The sequence below is a fragment of the Rhopalosiphum padi genome, chromosome 2 (assembly GCF_020882245.1).
Source record: "Rhopalosiphum padi isolate XX-2018 chromosome 2, ASM2088224v1, whole genome shotgun sequence".
Taxonomy (NCBI): Eukaryota; Metazoa; Arthropoda; class Insecta; order Hemiptera; family Aphididae; genus Rhopalosiphum; species Rhopalosiphum padi.
The window spans coordinates 31,282,279-31,298,476 of NC_083598.1; the positions used below are offsets into that span (position 1 = coordinate 31,282,279).

Genomic DNA, 16,198 nt, shown 5'->3' on the forward strand with positions numbered 1-16,198 from the left:
CATAATATAGATTTACACTTTTTAACTAGGAATTCACTTTAAGGTATTAGATATTTGATATTGTACCTATCTACACAAATTAAACAATTTACGGTCACTTATACGTGGGCGTACCTATACCAATATTTATACGAATTTTTCAATCATTATTTTCGACACCAAGTTTAGGTTAGGTCACCTTAATTATTGTATGTTGATAATTTACAGTAATTTAAGTAATTATTTAAATTTTTAAGACGTTTTAAATTTTTTTCCAGTATGTTTAAAGACAATATAACAACTACAACCTATAAAGAGTAAAATGTCGGCAATTTTAACATTAATATTGCATATTATAATTTTATTTCCCTATAATAATTTATTGAATTTTGGTTGTCGGAGTGTTAACATACTACGCTTTCAGTATAAATATCATAACATATTTCTGAAACAATTTTAAGTGACAAATTAAGCCTATAAGGTTTTGATATGTATAAGTACATCATATAAATAAATTAAATTATTTATTTATTAAAATTAAATTACATATTTTATAAATTCATCAAGAAAATCATTACATAACATACAAACGATTATATTATATAAGTATAGCATAATACTACGTCCATAATCTATGTATTATGAATATAATAATTAAAATTAATACATTCATTATTTTTTGTACATTATATAATATGCTCTAATTGTACAAATTTATCGCAAACCATGTTCTATATAATATTAAAGTAATAGTCGTTTCACGGAACATATTATTTAAATGTCATCACAGTGTATAAAACCGTTTTATTTTCATCCAATATTAAAAATATTTTATTTTACATGGCACCCTAAATTTATTAGCGATAAAAGATTTAAATATCATATTAAAAAATATATAGTTAACTATTTAATTTTTAAACATATCGATTTATATTGAATTATAAAGACGGGAATTTGTTCTTAAGATGAACAACTGACTAATATCTCGTATCATAGAATTACAAAATTTATGAAAAATGTTTCAATTTTAGTTACATATACATACGTGGTTTTTAAAATAATGATACATGTATAATGATAATGATTTTTTACAAACATAAAGTGCATAATGGCATAGTATGTTTTTTTTATATTGCATTTGATGATTGTAAGTAGGTAAATCATAGTTTATAACAAAAATAGATTTAAAGTAATTTACGCGTAAACTAAACAACGATGTCACCTGCTGTATGTATATAAATAACTAGACACTCGCGCTAATCTATGTCGAATGTGGAAGGATGTAAAAGCATTTTTCTTGACAAGTTCTCGTTGGATTCGTGTAAACGACCGGGCAAACGAAGCTGATCAGAGTTATGATTTTTTTTGAATTTCGCAAAAACCGAATTTTCCGTTTTACCGAAGTATCGCGATTTATCGTTACTTCCGAAGTTGTTATTGTTGCTGCCGCCAAACGATTTTAATAAACTGCTGTCATCCTGCTTTGACTTGCTGTCAAAGTCAATAACGACCGGTTGGAAATATTCCAAGAACGATTCTTCAGTTGACGGACGTCCACCTTTCGGTCGGGTGTTGAACAGATCGTCAACAGACTGAGATGGCCCGTGTTTCGCGTTATACCGAAACGGTTTCAACGACGTTTTCAAACGACTCCGGTCATCCTGGCCGAAATCCCTCGAAAAGTACGAGGCCGGCCGATCCGAAATCCCGGAACTGGGACGTCTATTCGATGCAATGTTTCCAAAACTTTCCGGAAATCGCGACGAGAGCCGACCAATTGTTACGGTTTCAGGTGGTTTGTCATCAAATAAGTCTCGTGAAAAATGATCTGGACTGAGCGGATGGTCGTCGCCTAGAGCCGATTTCAAACCGAACTGCTCAAAGTCCAATGGCGGTTCTGAGTATTCGTTCCGGTACGACGACAACAATGGTACTGACGATAGTGATGACGACGGCTCGGATTTGTGTCCGGTGTAACGAAACCGGGACTGGCGTTCTTCCGGATGTCGGACATTCGAAGAGAAACTGGAAACGGAAAGGGAGTCTGCACGCTAAACGATACGCCCTCTATCCGAATTCTCCACCTTGCTTCTGACGACGTGATAACCTTTCCCTCGCATGTCCGGTTTGTCCCCTGGTCGGCCGGCTTCCGTAGTCGTCCGCCATTCCCGAGTTAACTCCGCCATCACCATTGTTTACGTCAGATTGTATCAACGAGTACCGTCCTTGTTTGTTGCCATCTGATTTCGACTCATCCCAATCGTTAACGTCACGATTAAATTCCACTTTGAACTTATCGCTCTCGTCCCTGAACGTAGTTGCGTCGTTCTTTTTCGCCTGTCCGCGTTCCGTTTCGGCGGGCGGCAGCTTTATGACTGGGTGGTCATTATTCATGTTGCGCACTTGTTGCACGTAACCTATACCGTTCGCAAGACCGGGACCATTCGCAGGACCAGGACCGATCGATAGACTAGGACCGTTCGGAGGACTAGGACCGTTGATCATCGACTGTTCGGTAATGTCGTGTGACTTGATTATTTGCACGTCGGTGGCGTGTCCAACTCGCGGAGCAACGTACGCATTCCGCGAAGACGGCGCCGCGTCAGAATCTGTTGGCAACCGGATTGCAGTACGATTGTTGTTATCATAATTGTTGTTGATATCTACAGTCGTACCGTTCATCGTCCACGGCAAATTACGATGGTCGTCGTCACTGTCATTTTCGTCGCCGGCATCACGTTTGTGACGGTGTCCGTTTATCGTGCACTGACACGTCCTATGATGTTTCGCATCGTCCTGGGATACGCTGCTGCTGTCCCTGTTTGTACCGTCGCCCTGCAGTTCCGATTCCGAAAACGACGCGATCTGAATGGACGGTTCAATGGTTATATGTGAAACATACTCGGTGGAAGGAGGCTGCTGTGACGATGGCGACGGCAAATCGTTGTTTTGAGCCGAGTGATCGTCGTGCGAATAATGATAAATGTCATTGTGGTCGTTGTGATTGAAGGGGTCATCATCGTTATTATTTTCATGCGTCTCTTCGTCCATCGTATGTTTCGGATATTCGGACTTATAGTCCGGAGACTTGTAATCAATGTGCTTGTAATCGGTGTGTTTGTAATCGATGTACTTGAAAGAATCAGGCGACGAGTAGTCGACGTTATTAATATTGTCATTGTGCTTATTATTACTATTGTAATCAACGGGTTTATGGTCGACAGGGTGACTATTGTAATCGTTGGGCTTCGTATCATGATTGACAACAGACTTATAACCGACCGCGGGCTTACTGTACTCCAAGGTGGGTTTGAAGTTGGCTTGAATTTTTGGATTTTTGTATTTATAGTTATTATTGATATAACGGTACGTCTTCAACGGTTTTGATCTGTAATAATGCTTTGGCCGTGTCTTAGAGTCTGGCCAATAATAATCGGAATAATTTTTCGTTTTAACGGGCGGTGGCAGCGGGTGCAAGGCCCACGGCATTGATTTGTCCACTTCAAGCTTAATCGTTTTGGACGTTGGCAAAGGAGGCGGAAGCGGGTGTAGCGTCCACGGCAGATCGTTTTTCAACAAGGTTAACGACGAATCATCTGTAGCTATTGAAATTTTTTTCGGATATTTTAGTCTTAGTTTTGGTTCAGCTATTTGACGAGCACGCAATTTTGATAACTTTAATGTTTGCACTGGAACGTACCTGTAGAAAAAAATCAAACGCGTCAATCTACCGTATCTAAATAAAAATAAAAATGTCACGAAAAAGTCTAAAAAAAAATAAAAAAAATAAAATGAATTTAGTTTCATAAACGATTGTTCTGCAATTTAAATTGGACAAAGGTATTTTCTCTTGGGCGGCGATTTTAAACTATGATTATAAACAATAGTCTTGTACGTGACATCAAATAACATAAGTTTAAATAGAAATTCACGCAGATCGCTTAAACATTGTAGCATAATTTTCTAGACACATTAAATTAACGATAATGAGTCGAATTTATGATTGAATATATTAATATAAGTTTTAATAAAAAAAATCACCTCACACATTTTTATCATTAACTATTTACTTAAAAGCAATGGACTAGTGCACCACTACAACACCACCAACATAATTTATGTAAACAGCCTATTGCATATAAATATAATATTCATATAATATAATAATTTTAATTCATGAATAAAATTCATATTCTTGAACCATTAGTTGTAATAGTAATAAACGTATTTTTTTAAGAAACATAAAATATATATTAGTTTAAAAGCACTAAGAAAATTTAAAAAAAAAACGTACACCACAGGAATTTAAATATTTGGCTAAATGTGATATAATTAAGTTATAATCTTTAATAATAATATTGTTGTGAATAATAATCATAATTATAATTATGAATATTTTATATTTACTATATAATACCTCATAAATATTAAAACTAACCTATCATAGTACCTAATAGTGGCTTCATAACTCTAAGGTAAAATTATTTAGTTGCCCAACGAAATTGATCAATTATTTATACAACAATATTATACTTTCCTCCTTAATAAAAAAATAATAAATAAATAAAGTAAGTGTAATAAAAAATTATCTATGACGAATGAAAAATACTCAATACACGCGTCCGTCATCCGTCTTCTCTTCTATTATTTTATAGTTATTAGCGCTTTTACAATAATTGATAAAAAAAAAAAATGTTTTGACTGCATTGGCGTAATTTTTTTCTTCGATAATCACATCAATATATTGCTAAATAAATATGAATATCTTAAATGCCTACAGCAATTTTTTCATTCTATAACACTTATACTCCGTATTTTATTATGTAATTGATCTAAATATAAATTGTATTACTTTCGTATTAAGAAAAAAAATATTTTGGAACACAATAATATGAATAATAATCAAATATTATTGTAGTATGGATGTTATTATTATTCTACTGAATTCCATTTATAATGTTTTAGATAGCTAAAAGAAAATAATATAATTTCAAATCTTAAATAAATGATACGCAAGTAATAGCAATTTGACATCGATCATTTTTAATGCATAATTTCATAAAAAATGTCATAATTCAATATATAATGTATACCTACAATTTCCAGTTAGTATACATAAAACACTTCCTACATCTAATACGTTATGTAAGGAAAATTAGTTATTTCGAAATACCAAATATCGATGTTAAAATATATTATATTGGTCATTAATATGTTAACAAATGTGACCGATTTTATCATTTGCAATTTTTATTTTTATTATAATTTTAAATTAAAGTGAGGTATACATATACAATTATTTAAAAATGTTTAATCTGAAATTGAAATAGCCACCAAGCAATACATATATAATAACATAATATTATATACAAAATATATGAATAATAAATAATAATAGATATGAATTGAATAAAATACATTATAAAGCGTTGTAATGAATCAATAATGTGCCAATAAAATAAAATAGAAATTAAATAGGCAATAATGAATGTTATTTAAAAATATATATGTATGCATGTCATAAAAAAATATGATTACAATTGGCAGTTGGTGGAAGGGAAAGTATTATGTATAATTATATATAGGTAGACTTATAAATAATATTTTTATAGTAAATTTGTGGACTGCTAACAATTTACATTGCCCAAGTACAAGTTATACACGTAATAAACATAATATGTTTGCGAAATTTTACACAATTCAAAATTTACCGAAAATTTAATGTCTAAGGTACTTTAGACATTTTGTAATCTCATTTTGGAAATTGGTACCCAAAATCCAAATAATTAAATATTTGTGACCAACCATTCTTGCAAATTCCACCTTATAGGTTTGAGTGTTGATATATTACGTTATGCGATTTTTACTTTCGAGATAGGATAGCATCCATCATAAATTGAATTCTATATCATTGGGTATTTTCAAAAATTAAATTAGAACCAGTGGATCAAAAATAATAAAAAAAAATTTACCAACTTTAAAGCTCTTCAATACAATTGATTAATTTCTGGGAAATATTTCAAAACTTTAAAGATGATCTGTATACATATGTATAGTATCTTTTTTCGAGGGATTTTTTTTCTCCTTCAATTTTTTCTTTTTAATATCAGTAATAGCAGTCTATTTTTCCAACGAATTAATAATAAAATAAATATAATATCAACACGCGGACTATACTCAATTCATATATGTTATACTTATACTTATATAGTTACATACATATATATAATATATATTAAATATATATAATGACGGCGATCCTATTATTTGTTATTATTATTCTATGTACCATGGTTTAATCTAGCCGGAACGTAAAATCGAAAATTATTATAAATACTGTATATATTTTGACATGTGTTATAATATAATTCAAATATAGGAATAAAAGTGAAACTATAAAAATAAAAATCCGTACGTATATTAAGATAGGTATGGAATATTTTTAAATTCAAATTTCTTAATAAGCTTGAATAACAGTTATAATTTTAATAATCAATCTACAAAAACTTATTAAATAAAAAAATGTTATTCTAAATGTTATTAGGAAGGGCACTTAGGTAATCAAATGTCCAATTTTAATTAAATTCTCAGTTAAAAAGAAACTAAATAATTAATTAAAATATATGGAAATAACCATTTTAAAATCACAATATTGGTGATAATAAAATATTAAAAATAAAATCATAATTTGTGGTTTATTATTTTTTGTTTATATATTCATTAATAATAATAATCGAGTAAAAATAGGTTGTTTAATATCTTACGAATTTTATTTTTTTAAATCGTCTTTTAAACCGAATATGAGTAACTAAGTAAGCATCGTAAGATCATATTATCTGTATTGTATAAAAATAATTGTTTGTGAATGGAATAATAACAATAATTAAATAGTAGTAATAATATCAGTTTAATTATACTTGTAAACTTTGTTGGGTGCCGATAAATGAGTGATTCGGGCGATTACGGTGGAGGGCAAGGGCATCGGATCCACGTGAAAATACATAGCATTCATGAGTCCTTCCATGAGATCCGATACTGTCCTTTTGTGTCTGGCATGCCGGACTTCCGCGGCGGCCGGGTGACTTAAAGTCAACGACAACAAAAAAAACAGACCGACCGCCGCCGCGGACCCGCGACTACAACACATGGTCGGCGCAGCGGTGTTGGCCATTATTCATTTGGACGCAAAAAACGAGATTTCATAGACGAAAAACGGAAAACTGGATAACCGAATGTACAGAAAAACACTCCTTCGAGACGAGAATCACAGCAGTCGACGCGACGATAGTGAAAATAATTATTTTTATTATTAAACAACGTCCCTATTCTAACGGACGGCACTCGGAGACTGCGACATGTTAACGGCGGTGGCAGTGCGACTGTGCTTACAGATCCACGTCGAACCCAACCCGTCACGAGTAGCGGCGGCCAAAGATTTCCCGCGCTCTGCGGAGATCGACCGCCACCGGTAACGGTCAGAGAGGGGACGCTTTTCTTGTCGAGAGTGAAAATCTCCCGCCAGACGTGCGTGTGTGCGAGCGCGTAGACAGAAGGTAAAAAAAACTCAACGCATGTGTTTTCGAACGAGATGAAAACGGATTCGTCTGAGGATAAAATAATAATTACTTCCGTCGTATGACGGAACCGATATCACGACACGCGTCCCGTCGATTATGATGATTACCCGCGGCGAAGACCTTAATAATAATAATACAAAGTATTCCGTTGCAGCTATATAGAGGTAGTGACATATATTTAGTATTTGAGAGCTGACGGCTAAAAGTTTTGCCGATTGCCTTTTACAAAATATAACTATCAAAGTTGTAACTCCTAGTATATTATAATATTATGATGTCAAAAAATGTCTAAACATGATTATTCCGATTATTATAATTACGAGCTTAGTTAAAAGTAAAAAAATTTCATTAGACATGTATATGTGTTAACTAAAACATGATTCGATTTTATCGAACGATTTTACCATTTCAAAAAATCTCTTTAATAAAAATCTAAATATTGTTCATAAAAAAATTGAGGGCCTGAAGAATTTACAAAAATGTATCATTAGTGGGTCCTGTGCACATTATCATAGTGTGTGTCGAAAACCTGAGTTAATATCATTTCATATTCGTTATTTTATGAATATCTATTTTTAATATGTTAAGTAGATAGCTATAATAAAAGTTTTTAATTTTTAGACGAGTTTTTTCGCTAAAAATCGATGATATAGGTACACATCATAATATCATATACGCGATTATTGTATTGCCCGTGTTTGTATAGTATGATGTTTGTTGTTTTTTCACCTCTTTACACGGATATAAACATATAATGTACCTCCATACAGTACGATATGTTGAAAAAAAATCCATGCGCGTAAAAATGATAATCGAAGAGTTCGTATATATTACCTAATAATGTTATTCGGTCATAATAATATTATAATATTATTCATGCGTCTATCATTCATCGTAACTATATATTATATTATATATACAGGCGTCGTGTTGACATACTAAATATCGGTATTTAGCTAAGAGAAAAAAAAAGTGAAACTATAACTATATCAATTACGTTTAAAACATAATATTATATTATATGCACATTATTTCATAATGTTTTGAAAATATTGCACTGTCATTCTCACCAGAAATACATTATTTACACTGGGGATAAAAATTGTATAGATAAATAGGTTCAATAAAACAATATTTTATGCATGAATTAAAAAAGTATTTAAAATAAACAATAGTGAAGTGGATCAAAATAATCGTTGACGGGGGGGGGGGCTTATAATCCAGGTATCCAGCTAATTCCTACTTTTATTTTTCATAAGTTACCAGCTATTATATTGTTATGTGCTGTTATCTATCTCAGTTATTAGTCATATCATATATTCATATAGTCATATAGTATATGACTCATATGTGATTACTGAATATTACCATTATATTATTATAGATATTTATAATTTAAATTTATATATTTAGCAAATAAGTAACGTTTTGGTCCACTGATTTTCGGTGTTAAACATTAACATTTAAAAAAACAAAATATGTTTTATAAAAAAAAAACCATTTAAATATATTTTTGTAAGCAAAATATAAATCAACATCATTTTTTATGTCTTCTATACACATGAGCTATAAATTATCAAAACAATTAATCTAAAAAATCTAAAAGGGATACACAATTTTATACAAAATAAGTGAGGATAAAAAATTAATACAAAAATTAATGGAATGCCGAATGATATAGTATCCTTTCACCTCATCCTTTGTATCACGAATGTTATTCTCTATATAGCTTCATACACTATAAATAACGAAAAAAAAAAGTTTGAACACATAAATAAATAGATAAAGTTAATTTTTGAAAAGCTGATGTCTAAATTAAAAGTACAAAGGAAAATTATTTTTTTTAAAACGATATCAGAATAATAATAAATATGAAATAAAAAATAAAATGTTATATTAGTTTTAAAGAGTATAATTATTTTTCAAGATAGGTATTTAAAAATATAAACCTATATCAATGTTACTATTAACTATTCTAAAAGTGATTATTTATCGATAGGATTTTGCTTCTCTCAATAAACTTCTATTATAATAAATGTTACTAAAACATTATTATTATTGCTTATAAATTAAGTATAAGCATCTAGCAAATTAAAACTGTATTTTGGACTATTGAAATATGTACAACGGAAATAATATTAATGTTTTATTTTTGCTATGCTGGAATCTATATCAGTAGTTGTACGGATTAAGAGAGAAATTTTAAAATTTTGGTGTTACAGAAATCGGTTTTTAAGAATGCCTATTTATACTTGTAATAAGTTATCAATGTGACAAAACCGGAGGAAATCGATAACTATAATCATTTTGTATTGTAGTACTTACATCAATTAATAGACTAGTGTGTTTCTTGTTATAGATTTCACTACAACTGAATCATTGAACTTATTGTAAAATTATTGTTTTGGAGAAAAATAGTGTATGACCTTGGACCAGAAAAATATCGAATTATATTTGTACTGACTTTCTAATCCCGGATAAAGATAAATTATCTGATATATTTACTTCAATTTTAACGAATATCAGAATTACAGTGCTATGATATTTCAATGGTTATAATATAAATACAAAGTATATACGTAATGGTTATTCGAATTTTAATAAACTCAAAAAATGTAGGTACCTAATATACTCCCGTACAGAATTAAGGCTACACGCTTTGGTTTTCTAAATCATTTTAGCTATTGTGCAATTTATTGAGCGTTGATTTTTATTTCATTCCAATATAATCTACAGCTTTGTGATGGCAGTTCGACAGTTTCAAAACAAATTACTCGCCGTGAACGTTTATTCGAGTCATAATTTTCGGTGGTCAGTCGTCAACGATGATGACTATATGATTATAATAATATCTGCGGCGAGTCTCTTAAAATATAATCATATTATAATGTAACACGTCAAAACATCTGACGAAAATTTCGATTTATATGAGGTATGTTTGAAAACTTTCCATATAAAAACCATCCGATCCGTACGCACGGCTATAATACAATAAGACAACAATATAATATAATATAATATACCCAATAAAATAATATATATATATATCATTTCAACCGAAATTCCACACGTATACATACAATAATAATCCGTTCGGCGTTACACGCGGTTGTGATATATATATATGTAATAATAATCGGGGGTCCCCGGAGCGGCTGTATTAGCAGCAATATAGACGATGAGGATGCTGCGGCGGACCTTTCACAACGTCGTTTATAATACAATATGTACAATCAAAACGTCAATTATTATTATTATTATTATTATTATTATTATTATTATACCTATCGTCACATATATCGTGTGCGACGACACGCGAGATCATACGCGCTTATAGTGCATCGGTATTTTTCCCGGGCTATTAATCACACATTGAGCGACATTCTTTGTAGGTTCGTAGGAAAACGCGTTCGACGTCTCAGATTTCTATTCCGATGTTTTCATCGCATATACACGCACTGCAACGGTCGAAACGGATGTTAGTCACAATACTTTACATGCGTATAATTATAATTGTATAATGACGATGACGATAAGATAACAATATACAATAAGCCACGCGTGTACACTATTTTGATATACATTTACCTGTATATACTGCATGTATAGTGATCGGAATACCGAATTGGAAGGATGATGCGGTCATTGGATAACGCTATGTTGGATATGGACATGATTATTCTTTTATCACGAAACAGTCGCTTTATATAGACGAACTTGTGTGTTTTGGAAAATAAAATTATACCTTTTAAAAGTGTTAAACTTTAATCGATCAGAAAATATATTTTTATTTCATATTTCTATAAACAAAATATTTGTTCGAGAACTTCCTTATACATTATATTACATAATAATTATTATACATAGGTGGAAGAGTGCATCAATTAGGGCTAAATCAGCTTATCACCAACAATTTTGTGAAAATTGTTAAAAAAAAATTAAATGCTTATTAATTAAACATTAGTTTACCTATTATTTATCAATAAATTAATAGCTTTATAAATATATTATTTTAAATTAAATGTCCTTATGACTCTTATATAAAAAAAAAAAACTCGTAACTAAATGCAACTAGAAAATGTCTGTCAAACCATAGAAGTTTAACCTTGTAGTATAGGTACCTATACACATATGCGTCCATTCCAAACTATTGGTCGTGTGTAACTGTCACATCGCCGTTGATGAACTATTCGCGGAGAGCATCCATCATAACTCATAAGTGTACTCTATATTTCTGGTTTTATTTCATTCATCTGGGACGCATTGATACAAATAACAACATGATAGGTGAATTTCTTTTCTCTCTTCCCTTATCTATGAAATGATCAATCGATAACAAAGAACTTTGATTTTTATTTTTTTGGCCAACGAGACCCCCCGATAAGATTTGACGCATATTTTCATCGTTTGATAAAATAACACAATATAGTGTTCTATTGCCACAGTGCCGCATCAAATGAAAACGAAAACCTGTCGTGGCGTTTATAATATAATTGTTACTGTTGTGTACGGGTAGATACATTGGAAAGCCGTCGAACCGATTGTTACATATACCTATATCCGATTGATGAATAAAAAATGTAAAATATAATGACGACAATAAGTTTGCCGCATGTCAAAATGCGCGCGAAACGCAGGCCACGAACTCTCAATTGTGTGTTGATGGAAATGATGGAATAGTGCCTTCAATATAATGTAGGTACGTCAAAATGTAGAGACGCGCATGACCGGAACAAAATCGAATACGCACTACGATTAAATAATGTTTGAGTACGACAACAACTACACTTGTATTCGAATAAAAACCTATATAATATTACATGAATAGGTAGTGTAAATGACTACGAATTATGAGAATGAAATGGAAGAAACCTATTCATAAATTATGAGAAAGATTAGAGAGATAATGCGATAGGAGAATATTCATAGACCCCGAACAATCCTCACAAAGACTTAATGCAAGGGTTAAAACACTACTGAAAAAAACCCGTTCTACAACCAAGAAATTATAAAAATCAAAATATTGGATCCTCGCTGAAACTCTTTTTTTAAATATTTTAGGGCCCAAAACATTAAAAGTACCAATAGACTTTTATCGTGTTAGTATTAATTTTTAATATTAGGTAAATATTTAAATTTTATTGGAATCAATTAAAATTTATGGTGACAAAAAAAAGTTTTTATTTCTAAGAATTTAACCAAATCGAAACAGAAATAATAAAATATTAAAGATTTCAAACATAACATATTATTAGTTACTACGTAAAGGGTATATTGCTAAAAAACAAACCTATGCAATACTATATATAATCATATTAAACAACTCTTTTAAGTTAACCGTAATATTCCTATACATGTATAATAGAAATGTATCGATTTTTGCTGGCCATAGCGACGAATTATTAATCGAAACAATGATTGAAAAAAATCAAAAATTAAACGCTTGATAAAATATGAGAAAAAACGAGTTTATATAATTTATATACCTACGAATTACCGAAACGATGTCGCGACACGGCTTATTGCGAGTGGGGTGTATATATATGTACTAAGCGCTCTATACAATGATACATAAATGACAATTAAAAACTAGCTGTACAATATAATAATATCGCGTGTACAATATAGTCTCTCCGCGAACAGTTTTCGCGCGACCAACGAGAATCGGTCGTCCGTAGCGATCTGCTGACAATGGGTCGCAATATAAGATGTGTATGATTATATTATTATATTATGAGATATTGTGAAGTGGCCGGTGGTAATAGGCTCGTTATGGGTAAATATCTGCGCGCTCAATGATTTGCGCAGAATAAAATAAATAGCGCGCCTATTATAATAATCTACCTAATATGATATAATATAATAAACGTTCAAGGTATACTTCAAGATTTTTTCTACGACTGATATGTATTTACACGGTGATTACTGATTACCCCGATAAGCTCTACCGCGTTTTTCTCTTAATAAATTAATTTATTGAATCTGATTTGATGAGATTTTCAATGAGAAATGAGAAATATCTACTTTTATTTTTGTAAATCGTTTAGCATTTTTAAGATTTTTTTTATAAATGTTCATGTAGGTAGGTATACATATAAATCAAAATTTTAACGGTCAGCTCCTAAATTATTAAAATAAATATACCAAAAAGCTGAGAACATTAAATTTAATTATATGTGGTCTATGATCATTAAAATACTATAGGAATTAATTGTAATTTATTAGCATTGTAGGCTTCGTAAAAAAAGTGCAATAAATAAGACTAAATATTATGTTAATTTTATATTTTTGTGTATTATATCTGGTGATGATAAATTTACATTATTTTGAGCATATAACGCGTTTTGTAGAAAGCTTAGTATCTATTTGAAAGTATGTTTAGTCTTTCTGGATTATATACTTGAGTATTTTGAAAAATTTTAAAAATTAGAATTTTAATAAAATCATTTTTAAAGGATAATGGGACGAGGTGGGGTGAAATACCTTATACATAATATTATATTTTTTAATTATAAAACCATTACATTTTTTCAATCAATTCTTTTGTACAAGACTTATGTACCTAAATGTACCAAAGTACCTGATTTCAAAATAATCACTGTATAACCTTATATACCGGTGGCTGTACATTATAAACAGATCATTTTTCCGTCCGAGCACTTCCGTTAATGATTTGCTCGCGATCGGCGTAGTTGTCTCGATGCAGCGGATTAAGAGAACATTATAAGATTAAAAAATAATAATAACAATAAATCGCTTTTCCTCTTCGAACGGCGTAGGTAGGTATTTTGTTAGACAACAGAAAATAAAATAGTGCTGTATCATCGCGTGTCTCGTGAGAATATTATAATATAATTATTATTGTTTTCGTTTTTCTTGAAATATGTGTTATAATAATGCGAAATTATTAATAACAGTTTTTTTTAGTGTCGTTTTCATTCGACTACCGTAAACCCGCAAACCATTCACGCGCATGCTTCCTTTATAATAATATAATAAAAGTCTCCTATATACAGTCATGCCGTATACAACATAAACGTATATAATACTCCGCATACATTGTAACATTATATGTTATCCGTGCATAACTAAAACCAGTGATTTTCTAAACTCTATCGGATTTATTTACTTTTCAGTCGTACTGCAGCATGTTATGCAATGATCGTTCTATGAGTTTTTACATTTAGGTTAGGTCTAGGTTTTTGTAAAACACTGGTCGTGTAAATAATTGATTATACCCGAAACGGTTACAATATCCAAAAACATAATATACAATGATTTTTATAAATTTTTTTTTTGAAATTTTTCATCTTTTGAAAATATTATTTAGATACAATAATATTATTAATACAATATAGTTTAATGGAGAGAAAAAACTAATTATACTCGACCAATAAACGAACTGAACCGTAAACTGATTTTGATTAAATTTATTCGATAAAACGATCAATTATGTCAAAGAATACGAATTCTCAACGAGAGTAAGAACAATAGGATATTAGGGTATTATTTTTTTTTATATATATTCTACGATATAAAGGTTGAAGTGTTTTTTGTTGTTGGGAAATAGGAAAAAATTGCAGACCTGTGATTGTTACTTATGAAAACGCGATAATGATCAAAACAATTAGTACCAATGCCGACATTGCACCTACTTATTATATATCGCCTAAAACACTAGTCTAATTAGACTGTCCAATATTTAAAAATTTCGAATTTACTTATCTGACCAAATAGTGTTTCATTAAAATTCTGTTTACGAAAAACAATTATAATATTATATTAATTAATCGTAAATAAAATGCAGTTGTGTTTTTAATTAATTATGGAGTTGTTTGACAGTTAAATAACTATAAATATGTATTAGATACTTATTCTTTTTAAGTTGATTTTAAGAAACTCCTATTACGGATTCTATCCTATCTAATCGAACACAAATATTTCAATATTAGATAATAGATATATATATATTATAATTTATAATTTTAAGCTCTTACCCGTTCCTCGAATAATGGCGAAAAATAAAGAAAAATATTTTCCACATGGTTTGGTATTTTTCTCGACGACCGACTTATTTGAAATTTTAATTATAACTGTAAAATACACTTGTCCACGATAAATAGCAATAACTAATAAGTAGCGATCTCGGTATGTTTACAAAAGAATTTCGGGACTAGAGAAGAAGGAAGAGATCCTACAGGCTACAGGCAAGCGTATAGTCTAATAAAATACTAGATAAATGGTTTCTGGGTTTTGATTAGTAGTTGTCTTAGCTAGAATCAGCCAGTTCAAGATCAAACACATCGTACTTACGATGGGTTTTTTTTAAATTTTGATTTTACTATTTTAAACGAAAATGAATACATTTTGATCATAATATAGACCATATAATCAGTTTTTGTTTATGTACTATATTATCTACTCTGAGATTATTAAAATATTTTTATACTTACAATAATTAATTTTTCTCATTAATAGACCATTATACATGGTATATAGTTATCCTACTTATCAGGTTAATATATTTACTTAATTGTCCTAACTATAAATAACATGCTTAAATCAAAAAAATAATACGAGTATATGAAACAATTGTTTGTAAAATATATGGAAAATTTTTAAGTTGCAAACACTTTTTATTC

General features: G+C 30.3%; 2 protein-coding genes across 2 annotated transcripts in view; one reads left to right on the plus strand and one right to left on the minus strand.

Moving 5' to 3' along the window:
• The window catches only part of LOC132920339 (Y+L amino acid transporter 2), a 38,498-nt gene that overhangs the window by 11,251 nt on the left and 11,049 nt on the right, over positions 1-16,198 (plus strand). The window lies entirely within an intron of this gene.
• On the minus strand, positions 487-7,530 carry LOC132920338 (uncharacterized). The gene is given in 3 exon segments (XM_060982637.1): positions 487-2,111; positions 2,113-3,679; positions 6,897-7,530. Coding segments are annotated over 3 exon segments (2,697 nt in total). The 5' UTR covers positions 7,151-7,530; the 3' UTR covers positions 487-1,235.